Source organism: Morone saxatilis, unplaced genomic scaffold (genome assembly GCF_004916995.1).
Source record: "Morone saxatilis isolate NCDOM2014 unplaced genomic scaffold, NCSU_SB_2.0 Contig20, whole genome shotgun sequence".
In the NCBI taxonomy this organism is placed as follows: domain Eukaryota; kingdom Metazoa; phylum Chordata; class Actinopteri; family Moronidae; genus Morone; species Morone saxatilis.
Window position 1 is genome coordinate 3516984 of NW_023339763.1, and position 17194 is coordinate 3534177.

The following is a 17194-nucleotide window of genomic DNA, read 5'->3' on the forward strand; positions in this document are numbered from 1 at the left end:
GTTCATTTTATATATTATATATATATATAATGCTTTATATTTTATCTTTTATTTTATTAGTAATTCTATTCTTAAGGTTAGGGTTTTTTAATTTTAGTTTAATGTATGTTTAATGTATGTTTTGTATTTTGTTTGCTACTGGATACTTGAATTTGAATCAGAATTAGGTTTATTATAAGTACGTTTTTACACGTACAAGGGATTTGTCTTGGTGAATTGGATATAAAAATCACACAAAAATAAAGTACTTTTTAAAATATAAATAAATGAATAGAATAGATAATAACCTCAAAGTCTTTATATATATATATATATATATAGTGCTTTTAATGTGTTGTTTCTATTAGCTATCGAACTCTTTGAGTTCCTTAAAAGGTGCTCTATAAATAAAATATAAACACTGTGACTTTTTGATATTATATTGTTCATGTATTGTGTGTACTGTAACTATCAGTTGTGGAAGCACTCATATATTTATATACTATATGTATACTACTACAACAATCTAATAGTAGTCCATTACATGTAAAACTTCTGCATTTAAAATCTTACTCAAGTAAAAGTACAGAATTATTATAAGCAACATATACTTAAAGTATTAATTTTGCAACTCATGCATTCAAAATGTTACTTTTAAGTGTTAGTATCAAAACATGCTGCCGACTACTAAAATATACTATACTACCAAAAGTCCTATTAATATATTAGTATTATAGCCTATTAATTGATTATAATGACTGAATTATTAATGTGTTCATCACTTTTATGTTGCAGATGGTTAATATGTGGCTAACTTTGACCATCCTGCTGGTTTTCTTGATTGTATGCTGTATTATTAATCTGAATCCACTAACTAACTAAAGTTATTAATAATAAATGCAGCATAAAAAGTACAATATTTGCCTCTGAATTTTAGTGAAGTAGAAGTATAAAGTAGCAGAAAATGGAAATACTCAAGTAAAGTACAAAGTAAAGTTCAGTGTCTGGGTAAATTGTGACAGTTTAGCGAAGTACGAGGAGCTCCTGAACGCATCGGGATGGAAGGTGGGTTTTTCTCCTCTTTTTTTTTTAAACTCTTTTGGGAAGAGAGAGAGAGGAGGGGGGGCAAAGCATTTCCTTTTCCATTTGCATCACACTGTGGAACAAAAAAAAAAAAAAAACACAGCCCAAAATGTGCCGTGTAGAAATGTGTGCAGATTAAAGTGAACAGACCTGGAAGAGGATGCTACAGAAAACTGCTCCCAAATCAGCCCTTAGTGTTGGAAATAAGAGTTCACTTCGGATCCAGCAGCCAAAGTTTGACGCAATTCTTCCCCGGGGAGACATCAGGAATAGGCTGGATTGTCACCATGGAAGTATTTCATGAGGAAAAGTAGAGATATATCCTCTATAAATTGGATTTGGAGGCAATCTGAGGAGGAAAAAACAAACATTTCAAATGCAAGTTGTGTGCAGTAGTTCACGGGTTTCCAGATGTCTCTGCTGATGCAAACAGCGGCTGCTTATTGAAACACATTCACACCCCAAAGAGGAAAGAAGAAAAGTAGCATATTTCTTCTTTTATTGCAACTTTAAGCTTTATTAACGTCGCTGGGAATGAATGTAAGAGCAAATTTGGGATTTTCCAGCAAGCGCTCCCATTAGAATAACAGGCTTTGAAACTCTATATGCTGGATGTGACGACTCGTCGACGTTTTCTGGACATGGACGGACACCGAGGACACAATATAAAGGAGCCGCTTTAATAAATAAGAGCCAGGCGTTATGATGAAAATGTTATTCGGGTGAAGTCCTCGGAAAACTCGTAAGGGAAGCCCAATGAGTGGCACACAGTCAACACTCACTGACAGGTAGGTTAAATGCTCTCTTTTTTCTAAAACTGCTAATCTTTGCTACTTATTTTACTGCATGTTTGCTCATCATTTATCAAGTTTGAAATGGTTTTCGGAGTCTGTTTATGAATGGAAAGACAACTAACTGCATCGCACCAAACTCCATTTAAAAAACTTCTAATTAAAGGTGATGTTCCTTGTTGGAAACATACATAACTAGCAGAACGTAACAAAAGATGTTTTACGTTTTAGTTTGGTGTTCTGGTGAATTCGGCAGACAACTGATTAAACAAAAAGAGACCAAAGTTTCTACAATTACAGTTTTATTTTATAAAAGTCGCCCTCTTCGCGTCACGTTGTGCTGGGAAACAACGGCCTCTGGGACCGGTAAGGGATATACTTTAAAAGTTGAGTTTTAGTAAACTTAAAGGTGCTTGGTGTACTGGAGGGTAGCCGAACCAGATCAGAACATTTGATAATGTCTGTGAGAACTTAAATTATCTTTAACAATAAACATCTACCTGGGGAAAGCTATGGTAATTTAAGATTTACAGATTTCTAAACGGAGTTCGTAAAAGTGTTCTCACTATAAAAAACCCCAGAACGAAACATAACGGGCCTCGGTTTTTCCCTTTTTTTTTTTTTTACTGGGTAATGTAATTGGTCTTGAGTGTTGATGACAAGCTCCCCTTCCCAACCAGCAGGGTGCATTTTTCCTGGAATGAGTCATTCTTTACTTGTGGCCCCTATAAAGGTTAACTTACAGCAGCACATTTTGTCTCTTCATACCCTCCAGTACAGGATGCTCAAGTGCACAGACCTGTCTTCTGGCAAATGTTTTGTCCCAGATACCCGAGTCTGAGACAATTTCCTTGTTGTCTGGCCTGGCTGAACGCGGGCTGATTGAAACATCTCTGTGTAAACACGTACTTTAGTATTTATACAGTGAAACAGTCCCATACTTTGCTGGAGGGTCCTTAAATTCCCAGAGGGACCTATGGTGATTCAGCAGATTCAGGGACACTAGAGTCACATTATCTTATCTGTGACTGCAACTGGCTGCAGCAGGAAACACAAACCACAGCGAAAAGTCACATTAATCTGTGCACATCAATATAAATTTGATTAAATAATCATATGACTTCCCCTTTATCGACCACAGTAAACACAGGCTTGTCTTAAGGAAAAGCAAAAAGAAGTGCAGCAGCTATGGAGGGTTGTTGGTTTCCAACCTGAACCATTTTGTGCCATTTCTGTAAGAACCGTATAAGGTGAATTGTTTTTTGAAAGGTTAAGCATTTACTTTTCAGATTCCATCCCACATAAGTCACTTGTGTATTTTTACACTCGGTAATCAGGAGTTTCCTCTGAGGAAACGCCAAAACAAAGGCACACATGACTGCCTCGGAAAGTCAAACAAAGTCATTTGATTTCTTGACCTTCAGCCTGCAGAGAGGACTGAGCCATTCGTCTGCTTTTTTTTTTTTTTTTACAAGAACGGGCCTCTTTTATGTAGTTTAGATTCACTGTAATGTTTCTTTCACAAATTCCACATAAAGACCATATACAGTTTCAGATCCTAACAGACTGTGGAAGTGGAAATCATTACGTACACCAAAGGACGGACTTAAAGGGAAAATCTACTGAAAACCAAAGCACGATGTATAGTTTGTAAAATGAACACGAAATTACAACATTTTGCTCCTCTTTCTGTGAGTGATATGGCGAGCAGCAGAGCTGGTGTTCAGGACAGGTTATGGAGAGAAACTAAGTTCAGACTAATTAAAAAAACGAACATATACATCCGTCCATTTTAAAATTGATAAGATTCACTGCTCAGGACATAGATAACTCCACTCTGCAGTTCACCCTACTCATTGCTCCTTGTCCCGCTGGCTTCTTGCAGGCAAAAGCATGTATAGCTTTTAGAACAATGTAGGAGAGAGAAATTGTTGGCTACTTAGATAGGAAGGCTCATAATATTTGTTCTGTGCGACGGCTCCACACATATGTTCCGTCCCTTGTTACTTTTTATAGTTTGTGTCCAAAGTGGAGGTCCTCTTGTGTGAAACAGCCATTGAATACCAACGCACATGGTGTGCTGATCGCACCATGATCTTTTACTCGCACAAACCCACTCACACCACATCCCGCTTCACAAGGGTCCGAGTGTGTAGAAATTGAATGGCTATAGCCGAATGACTTTGCAGATTGCACCACCCAACTGAATAATGTGCCTCAACCTGTATATATAGTGAACAGAGAAGAAAAGTATCTTCAACATGCATTCTGTGTAATGCCAGCCAGGGGCCATCCCAATTGCTGCACAAAAGCCGCTAGTAAATTGAGTCAATGGAGAAATTACAGCAAACTTCTCCCACTTGATTTATGAGCTCAGTAAACAGTTTCTATTGGAGTTTTATGATCTCCCAATCTCTATTGTTCAAGTCTCTTTCATACAACATAATTTCATTTACGTAAATTATGGTCCCATTTAAAGTCATCCTCAGGTGAGTCCGGTCCCAGCTCCGAACCGCACACACAACAACCTCAGATCAAGCCTGTCAAACTAGGCACTGCTGAACCAAGATTCTGTTACTGCGTTGTATTCTTTTCAGAAACACATTTTAGTGTACTGTTTATCTGTGATGCGATACGTTCGTGTGTGACCAGACAAGCCACTATCGTTTCCTGCTACAGATAAGTCGAAACTGCGCAGCAAATGAGAGCCGACGACCATAATGCCAAACTGTAGGCTTAAAATTGGCTCTAGGAGAAACTATGGTGGCTGTGAAACCTGTGAAATGCCTTATCTATAGAGCCAGTGTTTGTTTTGGTTAACTGTTACACTCTGGACATTTAAACTGAAGAAAAATATGTCCACTGTACTTTACATATTACCCATTAATTACACTGTAGCTGAGCTGATTTGTGCAAATTGTTCTGTGAATGTTTTCACTGAGACACAGTTTAGTACAGTTGTTTTACAAATTAGTTGACATCAGTTGAACGTGATTGCTGCCATCTGATTTTCTCGTACTGGTTTTTGAATACATGTCTAAGAGGTTTTAACCCTCCTGTAATGACAGCCGGAGAGAGAGGACTCAGTTACATGCTTTTGTGACAAGGGGATTTAGTTTAATTATCTAAACAACACACGTGTCTGTGGATTTTGAAGGTTATTCCTGAAGCCTGTGCTACTAAAAAAAAAAGGGGGGTTCAGTTGCTCGGCAACGTTTGTACCAACTCCAGCAGTGGTTAGGTCACTTCTTGGCCATCGTTCAAGGGTTTCTCAGTGAGAAGAATTCAGTTTGAGAAGACTGCTAGGTTTCTACTAACATTTGTGATATTTTACTGTCTGGATGTGGCAACCCCCAGCGTGGGACATGTTCTCATGTCTGCCTTCCCTCAAGAGAAAGACTAAAAGCACCTTTTTTTTTTTTACTGAAGAACACTGCATAGGTCTTGTTGGGCTCACAGTACTACCTACTAGTAACTTAAGGCCCAGTACAGTTCCCTGGAGGCTGGGTAGCAGCAGGTCTTTAAAGGAAGAGTTCACAGTCTTACAGTTTATTACAACTTGGGGTTTATTTTCGTAGCTCTGGCCATTGCTTTTATCAGTTCTGTACTCACCACTATAATAGCTGAGTTCTTGGAACATGGCAACATTGATAAAAATAGGTCCAACGGGGGAACAAACACAAGCAGGAGGATAATCCGACAGGGTTTAAACAAGCAAACAGGTTAGTCAAGCCTATTTGGAAGAGGAACAAAAAGCAAACTTACCAATAATTAAAAATTAAACTCATTGTTATCCATCATAGTTTATTGACTGACTCTGGATCAAGTTTGATCTACCCTGCTTGCTGTAGTTGTGTGATTACATGGTTTTTCTGTGTAACTATAGAGATTATTAGCATGACATTTCAGCTGAGTTTTTGTAATTTTTAGAAACAGGTGCCTGCACTGGAAGAAAGTGAAGCATGTCAAAATTAATGTGCGATTTTTTTTCTCATGTTGCATACCGTAACTGGCGTGTTACAAATTTGGTGAAACGAGTTCCTGCTGTTGAACTGCACCTACAGGGTCAGTTCCAGGATCAGTTCAGTAGCTGAATGTGTAAATCAGGACCTAATCCATGCAGACGCAAACACATGTAAATCTGGCCCACAGAGACATCAGGGAGACAGTGGGATGCAGCCAGGAGGAGGTTGTTTACTTCGTCTTTGAGTTTGGCCATTCAGAACAGTTTTTACCACTAACAGACAAAACATCTATGATTCATTTGAAGCACATCTTCGAGTTGGAAACAGTCTAAATTATGACTCCTTCCCCCCTTTGTTGGGATGAGATAAGAGTTTCTTTCAGCTGTCCTCTTCAGCTTCAATATGACTAAACCTGCGTCACTGATTTATTCATATTTTTGTTTGTTTTGTCAAAATGTTGCGTTCAGTCAACTGGAAGGGTGACGCTTGGATTCAGGGTGTATCATCAACTTAAATGCCAGCAGGCCGTGGACCAGCTCTTTTGCTCTTTGTCACGCAGTTTTGCTGATCTGTGTGTTTTCCCGCCCGCCGACCTCCCACACCCCCCCACCCTCCACCCTCTGACGGGAAGTGGTGACATCACTGTTAAACAATGTCTGTCGGGCCCACCAGGCCACTGTCCTTTCCTGACTGACACTGCCGCTGGCGACACATCACTGTACCATGGCCCACCAACCACACAGAGCCCACTGTCATGCTACTGCACATACCGTATAACACTCAAAGATTATTGTTACACTGTGTACATGTTTATACAGCTGTTATTTTTGGGGTAGCGTTTTGCGCACCACACCCTTAACTTCAAGGTAATGTTAAAGTCCCCCCTCCACTGTAAAATCTGTTTATCTTCTTGTTCCTACAGTGTGATGTTTGAGCTTCACTGTGCAGAACGATGGATGTGCAGAGTTTGACACTAAAAGGATGTTTTCACATTCATCTGTTGAAAGTGGGAAGTTTGGCAAGTTGCCAGCATGCAACTTATACAAGTGTGATGTAGACACTTGAAGCCACCAGTGCACATACGCTGAGAATGGACTTTGCAGTGAAGTAGGAGACATCTTGTTTTCAGCAGGAAAACTTTAGAAATTGTTAATTATCGAAATCGCAATATGGCCAAGTGCAATATCTAAAATTGAAAATTTAAATGAAGTACTGTGGTGCTCAAGAGATGCCCTGGCCTACAAATCTTGTTCTCCACACTTAAAAAAAACATGTTTCTTTGATGATCATCATGATTTTTTAAAAGCAAAAATGGTAATTTCTGCCCTATTTTCAAATCATATCCCAATCTCAAAATCTCTCAAAAGAATCGCAATATGATGTTTTTACCATAGAACAAAAAAACGGCATATTTATAGATTCCATATTTTTTTAATGAGATAGAAGGAGTAGATACCTTTTTTAAGGATTTTAATGTGGAAAAGACACTTTCTTTGGGTCTGGAGTGGATCTTTTTCTGTACATTATGACTGTACCTTGAAACAGAACGCAATTGAAGTGTCTGAACTACCCACTCAATGGGAATGGAACTTGAATGAGCATGTACAAAAAATGTGTCTGTGGCTTTTCTACATTTAGACTGTTGTATATTGTATCAGTAAAGACAAACAAAGCTTTATCATGACAAATGACCAAAGATCAGGCGGGCCAAAGAACATATGTTGTGTGCAGTGAGCAGTCCCAGCCATTCATGCTGAGATATAACAATTACAATATATTTACTGATGAATGACTCAGACTTTAAACTGTCTCTGAGGGGTTTGCTGTCAGGGTTTTAGACAGAACACTGCTGGTTAATGAACATACAGTATTTATATTAAATTATGGGATAAATGAGCCTACAAAAATGTGCTCCAAAGGGGATTTAAACTATGTGTTGTCAAGTTATCAATATAATCTTGATTTATGAGCACTAGGAGCATCATCTGGACTTGGAAAATTAAACCTGTATTTATATTATAAACTTTTCTGTATGCCAGTGATATGATCTTTATCAGTCAGCTTGTATAAGGCTTTAAGTTTTCATACACGGACTCTATCATACAAACAGTCGACATTGAGCTGCATGATTAGATCATTCCTTGGAGTTCACAGGCTTATATTAAATTTGGATGTTTGTGGTGATACAGTGGTGGGAACCAAGTGATGTCAGATGCAAATGCGCAATGAATCATTAATGGAACAGACATTAAAACATTCACTGTGGAAACCTCAAATAATTAACCAGTGAAGTTATTGTTTACTTAAAGGATAAGTCTAGTGAATTGATTGTGTTTGTGTCCAAAACCTGATATATTCCTCTGTGCCGTAGAGCTCAATAGTTGTCCAAAAACTATTAAAAGCACTTAAATGAGCCACATTGGATTAAATATTTACTAGGGGTCGCCAAAGCTTTATGGGGGGTCACAAGGCCTTCTTGATTTATAAACTTTAACAAAATATACACAGTGAGCGTATATCTCAGCATTTGGTTCACTTCTGTGAATAAAAGTTAATGTAAAGTGATAAAAATACATAATACATACAGAAGTGTATAAAAAGTTCCCTAACAGGAAATAATCTGCTCAGAATTCCTCCAAATCACTCGTTTTACACAACCTTTGTTGTTCTTTGTTTACTATTTGAGTTCATTGTACAGTTTTGGATACAATATGAACTATTAGTCCCCAACACATGCACAATTTACTCCTGTTTGAGTAATATTTGTTTATAACTACAATGCTGTTTTAAAGTTATTAAAGTCATTAAAGTGCTGCATGGCCTGTTTTTAAAGATTTACCTCTTCAGTAGACTTTGAGCTGTGAGCCACAGACAGTCAGAAGGTAGAAGTGACAGAAAAAAGTGTTGCAACCTCTTGCTTGGTACACATTTGTCTTTTATTTAGCTGATGATACTTTGGCACTCCAGCCTTCTTCAAGATCAACAATCATAGTAAGACAAAGACACAGGAATCTTAAATAGGCCGCACCCTAGTTATACAAATGATGGTGATTAGACAATCATGTTATACCATTAGAGTGAGTAAAAAAACAATGGAGAGGCCGTCATCTAATCAGAACTCCAAACAACAGGTGCCAAAGCCAACCAAATAGCTTCAAACCAAATGACAAGAAACATGGCTGACATCACATATAGAGATTTAAATTACACATATAGTTTCTCAAAAGGGTTCAAAATACCTAGATTTTGAATAGATTTCTAATATATATGCAGAGGAAATCAAACATCAGCTCCAGATCATTTAATAAATATCTAATAAATAAAGGTATATTACAGAAAACAGGCTAACATGCTGGTTTTGGTCTATTCATGGGGTTTTGCAGAATATTGTCCAGGGAATGTGTGCAAGTTCGCAGTATGTTTTAAACAAATTAAAGATGCCGTTTTAATGATGTCAAGTATTTCCTTTCCTTCCCATCAGAAACACATATGAAATTAATTTTGCATGGCTCTCAGTAGGCTATTTGTCTAATTTATGTTATTGGTTGGTAGATAAGTTCCATGTGCAGCATCCAAACTGAAAGGTCTTCAGCTAAACCACTAGAGCCTAGTTGTTTCCTAATACTGGTGCATTCATTTAGATCAACAACTGCATCGACTGACTGGGAAAAGTTTAATTGTTATATTATTATATATTGTTATATAAGACCGTAAGAAGGTTAATCTGATATCTGGATTTGCTGCACTCGTAACTTGTGCTTTTGTGGAGTATTGCCCTTGAATAAACTTAAAAATGGAAAAACATAACCTCTTAATTCTTCATATTGCGCATTGATCTATGTGGATTTGAAAAGGAATAGAGAAAACAATGGTTGTGTGGTTTGGTTTCAGCTTCAGCTTCAGCCGAATCAACAATTGTTAAGGCATAAATCGTGCTGTATTTAACTATATCTTCCGGCATTTATAATAAACATTGAGATCAACTCTGTGTGGAGTTTTAGCTTCTTTCTCAGTGGCCCCTTTGTCTCCTCTGGAGTCTCTGGAGTCCTTTGCTGTTATCATCCCAGAGGAATTGTTTGGTATTTTTGGCATCTGGGGCACAAGTAGATTGCTGCGTGTTTTTTTTGTTTCTCGCTCCTTTGATAACTGCAGTGAGGAAGAGAGTCTGAACAAATTTGCCAGCAGACATGTATCCCAGCCGAGTGACACTAATACAATAAGTCAATTAATGGTTCCCTTTTATTGTGGTGCCAGTTAATTTTTAACAAGAGCACTTTTCCTTTTGTGATTCTGGATTGGTGAACTTTTGAACCAGATTTTAAAGATCTACAGAGGCAGGCCATGTCGCCGCACTGCTGGTTACTTGGCAAGCTGTCACGACATTGAGGAACTTTCTAGCGAAATTCTTAGCATAGCCTGAAGATTGATCACGTATTTGCAGCTAATATTAGCTTATTACATATGTATATTAGTATTGGCATATAGGCATTATTATATAGGTATAGCTACTGTATGTTGGCTGATAAGTAACAAGAATTTCAGTACCGAAATGTCAAAAACCTGTTTGAGGTCATTTAGAAAGTGTGGTAAACATTTTACATAGTTAAATAGTTTATCCACCAGAGCACTTAAGTTTATTTTACAACTGTACAATGTCCTGATCGAGTGATCGTGTACATATTTTAGTCATGATTTTTTAAATGTATGTAACATTTCTGCATAAAAATAAAAAAGAATCGTGATATCAGTCGTGGTATCAAGACATCATTTAATTTCACAAAAGGTAATATGCATTATTTTGCACAGTTTATAACTTACCTCAGAAATTTAAATGATAAACAAATTATATAATTTGATAAAGAAAACATAAGAGAAAATGTACTTTAATAATTTATCTTCACTCTCATTTATACATTTATTCCTGCCACCCTCTAAACTCTGTACATGAGTATCTTCAGCCCCATGCACACAACTTTGGCAAATAGATATAAAACATTTCTTTTTTACACCCATAAACCTTTTTCCTTTGGGTGTGCAGTCATACTGCAATCAATCTTTGTGATAAAGATGTCCAGGTGTCTTGGTAAAGTTTTTCTCACCTGAATCAAGAAGTAAAACCTCTAAAGTTTGTCTTAATGAATCTGATGCTGAAAGCTGAAATCCTCTCTCTTATCCAGTACTTAGCTACCACCCACTGAGCAGGATGCAATCTGTCCTTGTCTCGCCATGTCTTATCAACCGCTAATCTCTTCCAACCACAGCAAGGAGGCTCCCTCAGTGGGCCCTCCAATCTCAGAGAAAAAGACAAGGTTACCCAGTAATACTCTCCTATTTAACATCATTTATAAGGTTTTTTTGTGCTTCTAATTGTGACAGTTGTGTCTAGAAAAGTGGAATCAGGTTCAACTATTTCGTCTGGTTCATTTTACCAAAGCTCAAAACATAGAAAAATATTATTTTTATTCTGTCTTCTATTTGTCTGAATCTGATATCCCAGGATTTCATATTTTTCTGCACCATGAGGTTAGTTTGTTCACACACTCTTGCAGCTATAAGTTGAAATGTCCTCCGCCCTGTCTTCCCTCAAAGACACTTGTGCACCTCCTCCTTCCCGTCTCCCTCCTCTGTTTCTTTCCCAGCCTTCTCCCTTATTCAGGAAACTGGATCTGAGCCAAAAACCCTAGTCTCCGCTTCCGGGAATCTGTCCCATAGAGCCACAGTATAGTAAGTTGGCTCTGACGTGGGAGCCATTGTTAAAAGCCCAGGGCCCCCATTGTCCAAGGGAGGAACAGCAGCACAAACAAAAACCCCTCTTGTGGAACGAGTAGGAGGAGCTGTAGGGGGGGCGGACACGGAGAGGGGAACCTCTGCTATTAATATATGAACTACCACCATCAGGCTGACCTCCCACAAGGGATAAGGATTTTAAATCAGTTAAACAAATACCAAGAAAGAGGGAGTACATGGAGCCTGCTGAGGCGTTTTATTGTCATTTAATTAAAAATTAGACATCAACAACTTTGCCTTTTCCCTTTGATAGCGTGGGCATGATTGGAGAACACTGGTTGTCTAATGGAAGGCGTCATTTATAAAGGGTGGCTGTAGGCTGCATGAGTGGCAAAGAGGGCTATTGTCCACATGAGAAGATAAATAATAACTATATGTGACATTAAAACGTACATGAACTGTATGTTACATCCTACCGTTCTCGTTTGTGATTCAGTACATTTATACCATAGTGAAAAAGCTCATCTAACTTCACTCAACTTCTGCTCAGTCATGTCAACGTATTAAAGCAACATTATGTAAGATGTGTAAGATTACACAACACAAGACATAGCAAGCCAGCTAATATTATATACTAGTCAAACATCAAGAAGGCCAGCTCGCCGTCTGTCTGCAGCCTTCTGTTTCCCAAAGCTTTTGCCAAAGACTAGAAGCCAGTCCCAGATTTACTCTTCTCTCTCCTATTCTTCTTATATCTTCTTCTGTCGTCTTCTTTGTTCTCTGTGCCTCTGCTATTAGCTATGTCCATAGAATTTGCTGAGCCCGGTTACATTGCCTGCTCGCCCCGGGCTCCGGTTCTGGCATGAGCAGCTGTGCTGCCAGAGAGGAAGTAAACACTCCACTGGTGCTCTGAGAATCCAGGGCAGGACAGCTAAGCTCAATTAGCAGTTACTTTAATGTCCATCAAGAAAATCTGTAAATCTGAGTTGAGGTGGAGAATATTGGAGGGAAGACCAGAAAACCTTTTCTCCATAAAATATGATCCAGTTTCACCAAAATCAGTGACAAAGTGACTACTGCAGTAAAGCACTTGATCTAACCGGGAGCCAACAACTCAGTGTATCATCAAAGTGACTTTAAGCTGCTATTTTAGAAAAGTTACACAATTTTGCTTTAACCAGGTTTATAACTTTATTCAGGTTTCTGATCGCCTGTATCTTTGACTCAGTAGCACGTCAAAGTGTCCTTGTGCAAAATACTGAACCCCTAACTGCTCCTGATGTTGTGCCATCAGTGTGTGTGAATGTGACATGTAGTGTAAAGTGGTTACAGACATTTCCATTGATATCTCATCATTCTTCTAAGACCTCACTGTACTTCACATTTGCCTGTTGACATAATTATCTACACTTGGGGTTCATAATTTAATATAAACATTGTTTACAATATTTATTTTTTTATTTTATTTTTTTATCTTAAAGATGCTCTCCCTGATATTGTTATAATAATGACCCTAATTCAGCAACTTCGTTTGAAATTTGATGCAGTTCACAGTTGAACAGACCACCAGTGAGCCAGGAAGAAAGTTTTGTCAAAATCAGCTGGTGTATCTTTAATAATTTTAGATGTATTTATTTCTTTTGACACTCTTGAGGTTGTTTTTTTAGGGTTCTCACTTTGCTCTCTTGTCTTTTTAGGACCCCAAGCATTCTCAACAAGGACCCCGCTGACAAGAAACGTAAAAATGAGAAATCCTCAGTCCCCCTCAAACATGAGTTTGACCCTACAGGTAAAAGACATACACACATTTATTTCTGTTCTCTGATTTTGGTGCCTGATTTTCAATAATGTTTCTTTAATTTGCTGCAGCATTTCTTCTGTGAAGTATATTAAAGCCCCAACAAGGAGCTTTCATTTTGTGTTGATTCTAGGGGCCAGTGTAATTTTTTTCGCCGGTTGTCTCACCGATGGTCTTATTCGTTAATGTAGGTCATATAGAGGCATCAGCATTCAATTTAGACTGTTTCATAACCAGTTAAAAAACTCCTTGAAGTAGGTTTTAGTGTGAAGGTTCGGTTGTAAATGTTAAGTGTAAGGGACTTGACTTGACAGAGGGATAACTGTGTTTTCTTAACTATTTATTGGTTTATAACTTTATAAGCTAAACGTGCACAGCAACACACTGCATTCAGAATGATTGTTGAAACATTGGGTTCAAATTTAGAGCTGAAATGATTAGTTGCTTATTCGACTGACAGAAAATGTATTAGCAATAATTTGAGTTATTGTTCAAGCCACCCATTTTCCAGTTCCAGCTTCTCAAATGTGAAGATGTTCTGCTTCTCTTTGTTTTATATCACAGCATATGAAATATATTTGGGTTTTGGACTGTTTGTCGGACAAAAAAAGTAATTTAAATATGTCACATTAGGCTATAGCAAAATGATAGGCATTCTTTACCATTACCATCAATAATGACAATAGTTATTAGTTGAAGACCTAATTGAATTTACAGCCTTGAGTTCAGTGGGCAAACCTTGATATAAATGACATTTTTAATTATTCTTCTGTACTCTTGAATAAAGTTATCTTTTCATCCACCATTCATTTGCTTTAAGGTACAAAGTGTCCCATAGTCTGTACGGCAGGAGCTGGTGAAAGGGAGAACAGCGATGGTGTGGTTGTAGGCAGAGCTCAGAAACAAGTTGTTAAGGTGGTTGCCTGGGCTGCAGGGTTGACATTAATCCTTCCTGCCCTTTTCTTCACCCTGGAGTCTTGAGGCTCCTTCATAGAGGCCAGAAGACAACCAATTATCCACTCAGGAGAAGGAAAAGGAAAAGGGAGATAGTGAGTCGATAAACTTCCTCAGTAGCAACAGGAAGAACATCCCTGATGCAGCTTTCTTGATCTAGCAGATGGTTGTTGCAGATTTCAGGGTGTTGATGAGTGTAGGAATATGAATGACTCAGCTGAGTTTACAAATGGAGGCACTAGTTTCAGAGTCACAAGGACTTGGCAGATTCAAACGGGTACTGTTAGCTCTGCTCCTGGCAAACGGTCATGGGATTTCCCAAACTGTCAATAGAACAGAAAACGGGGCATTAATAGATATAAATAGGTTAGGTATCCTGTGGAATTTCTGACCACTAGCAGCACTATGGAGCAATGATTTTTATGAGAGGATTATCAGGGGAGGATTCACAAAAGACTCCAGTGTGTAATATTTAGGAGGCATTTAGTGGCAGAAATGGAATATAATTTGATTCTCCATTAGTGGGGAATAAAATGAATAGAGGAATCATTATGTTTTTGTTACCTTAGAATGAGACGTTTTTATCTGCAGAGGGATCAGGTTCTCTTCTACAGAGTCCGCCATGTTGATCTGCCATGTTTCTAGAGTGGCCTAGAAGGGACAAACACTGGCTGTAGATAGGGCCTTTTGCGCTTTTTGCGCCTTTTGCAGCCACTAAAGTTACGACTTCTATGGAGTTGCAATTTGCCAACTAAACCACTAGATGCCACTAAATCCTACATCCTGACATTCACCACGAGGAAATGAAACTGCAAAACAACATAAAACCTATAGCTGTAAGAAACAGAGACACCGGTTACAGACTGGAGAGAAAACAGCTCCATGTGCCCAGACGAATGAGGGAGAGTGCACAGTTAAAGCTCCCCCAAATAATTAATTAATATATATTTATACTATTGATATATAAGGAGAACACTTTAAGATAAGAGTGTGAAGTATTGTGATATTGTTCTTGCAACTGCAATTTTTTTTTTTTTGACTGAAACGTTGCTTAACCACGATGCTACTTCAGTACACCTAAGAACAAATATTACTGGAAACACTACAGAAAATTCAGATGAACATTTAATCGACGCAAAATAAGTTAAATTGGTGGTGCTATCACCATTCTTTGTGAATTGGCCCCTCAGTGTTAATTCTTCTCTGCTGTAGGTGGTGGTAACACATGCAAAAGGGTATTTATGCACTCATAAAGGCAGTGAAGCAGATTGAAAGGTAGTAAACATGGGGGTAAACATTGCATAATTTAAAGATACTGAAAAAATATTTCATAGCATTGTTTATTATTAGGGCTATTTTCTGTTACAGTAATAGGAGATACTTTGAGAAACTGAGAAGTCAATTTCCTAAAATTGATTACCTTGGAGTATAATGGTGACAACAATACATCAATTTATAAATTTATAAAAAAATACATTTATTTATTCTTCTCAGTTTTACTGTGATTTGCATTGTTTGTTTGCATAATTTTAATATATTTGCTCATTTAAGTGTTTTATATGTGTTTTTATATGGATTTCTTTGTATTTCCAGACACATTTTTGCTCAAACTTGCACAGAAAGTGTTATTTTAAATAAAGTACTATTATGATTATATTGCCATAGAAAGGATATCAAAGAGACAAGAGGGGACAAAGATCTCTTGTTGGCGTGTACAGTTTTTGTTGGAAAGAAAGCAGATTTCTATTTAAAAACCTTCTCTGTTTCAGTCTCTTGATTTGTCACTTCCTGTGTGGAGAATTTTTCCCACAAGTGACCAGACGTTCTGTGCCCGAATTTCTTTTTAGGCAAATAGTACTTCCTCCATTAGTTACTTTTGTTAATACTTTTTACTAACTTCCACTGGCAGCAGTATGTGGAATATAAAAATATATTCATATCAGGACAAATAGCTTATTTTACTGAGATTGGTGCTGTGCAGTGTAATGTAATGTGTTTGTGTGCTGTTTTATGTGTGTGCAAATGACAGGTCTTGTCCAGCGGTGTGTGATAATCCAGAGAGATGAAAATGGCTTTGGGCTGACCGTAAGTGGAGACAACCCTGTGTTTGTGCAGCTGGTTAAAGAAGGTAAGTAAGGCTCCGTCTCACACACCCACACACACACACTCACACACACACACACACACACGTTTGTCTTTCTATACTTGAGAGCCTCATTGTCATAATGTACGCCCCTAGCCCTAAAATTAACCACCACAACTACATACCTGATCCCCATCCCTAATCTAAATTTCATTCTAACCGTAGCCTTAAAATCAAAGTCTTAACCTTCAAACAACCCTTTAAGTTAAAATGTTCTCACAGTACAGAAAACTCCTCGCTACGATGGTTTAAAACTGACCTAAGTCTGACCTCGTTCGTGGTCCAGAGAGCACACATACTTGTAGAAGTAACATCTCTGACTCTGTTCTGTATTTTGTGCCATAGATGGAGCTGCAATGCGAGCTGGTGTTCAGACAGGAGATAGGATCATCAAGGTGAGACTCATTTATTTCCTTCTTAGTTCCAGGATCAGTCTGTCTGCAAATTAATGAGTACAGATTCAAATCCAGGTCTCTTTTTGTTGTAACAATTTTAATTGAATTATGTCTGTATCAGATTGGTGCATTCCTGTGTAAAGATATGTAAGTTAGCAAAATTAAATGACAAAAAATGCCTTGAAAAAACCCAACAAGAGGTGATGGACGCAAATATTATCATATTAATATATATTCATCTCATGAGAAACACAAAAAGCCCAATCTAGAACCAGTGGTTTATCTGTCCTGAGCTACTGTAGAAACATGGCAGTTCAACATGTCAGACATGTCATTCTAGGGTAACAAAAACACAACAA

At 37.9% G+C, this 17194-nt stretch overlaps 1 protein-coding gene across 2 annotated transcripts in view; it reads left to right on the plus strand.

Annotated features, from left to right (window-relative positions):
• The first annotated feature begins 1171 nt into the window (after positions 1–1171).
• The window catches only part of arhgef12b (Rho guanine nucleotide exchange factor (GEF) 12b), a 35945-nt gene continuing 19922 nt past the window's right edge, over positions 1172–17194 (plus strand). The window contains exons 1-4 of one of the 2 annotated variants that reach the window (XM_035666470.1): positions 1172–1850; positions 13243–13334; positions 16327–16425; positions 16786–16835. In XM_035666470.1, the coding sequence (XP_035522363.1) occupies positions 1819–1850; positions 13243–13334; positions 16327–16425; positions 16786–16835 (273 nt within the window). In that variant the 5' untranslated portion in view covers positions 1172–1818. The remainder of the gene's footprint in view (positions 1851–13242; positions 13335–16326; positions 16426–16785; positions 16836–17194) is intronic. The other variant, XM_035666469.1, reaches the window with a different exon arrangement.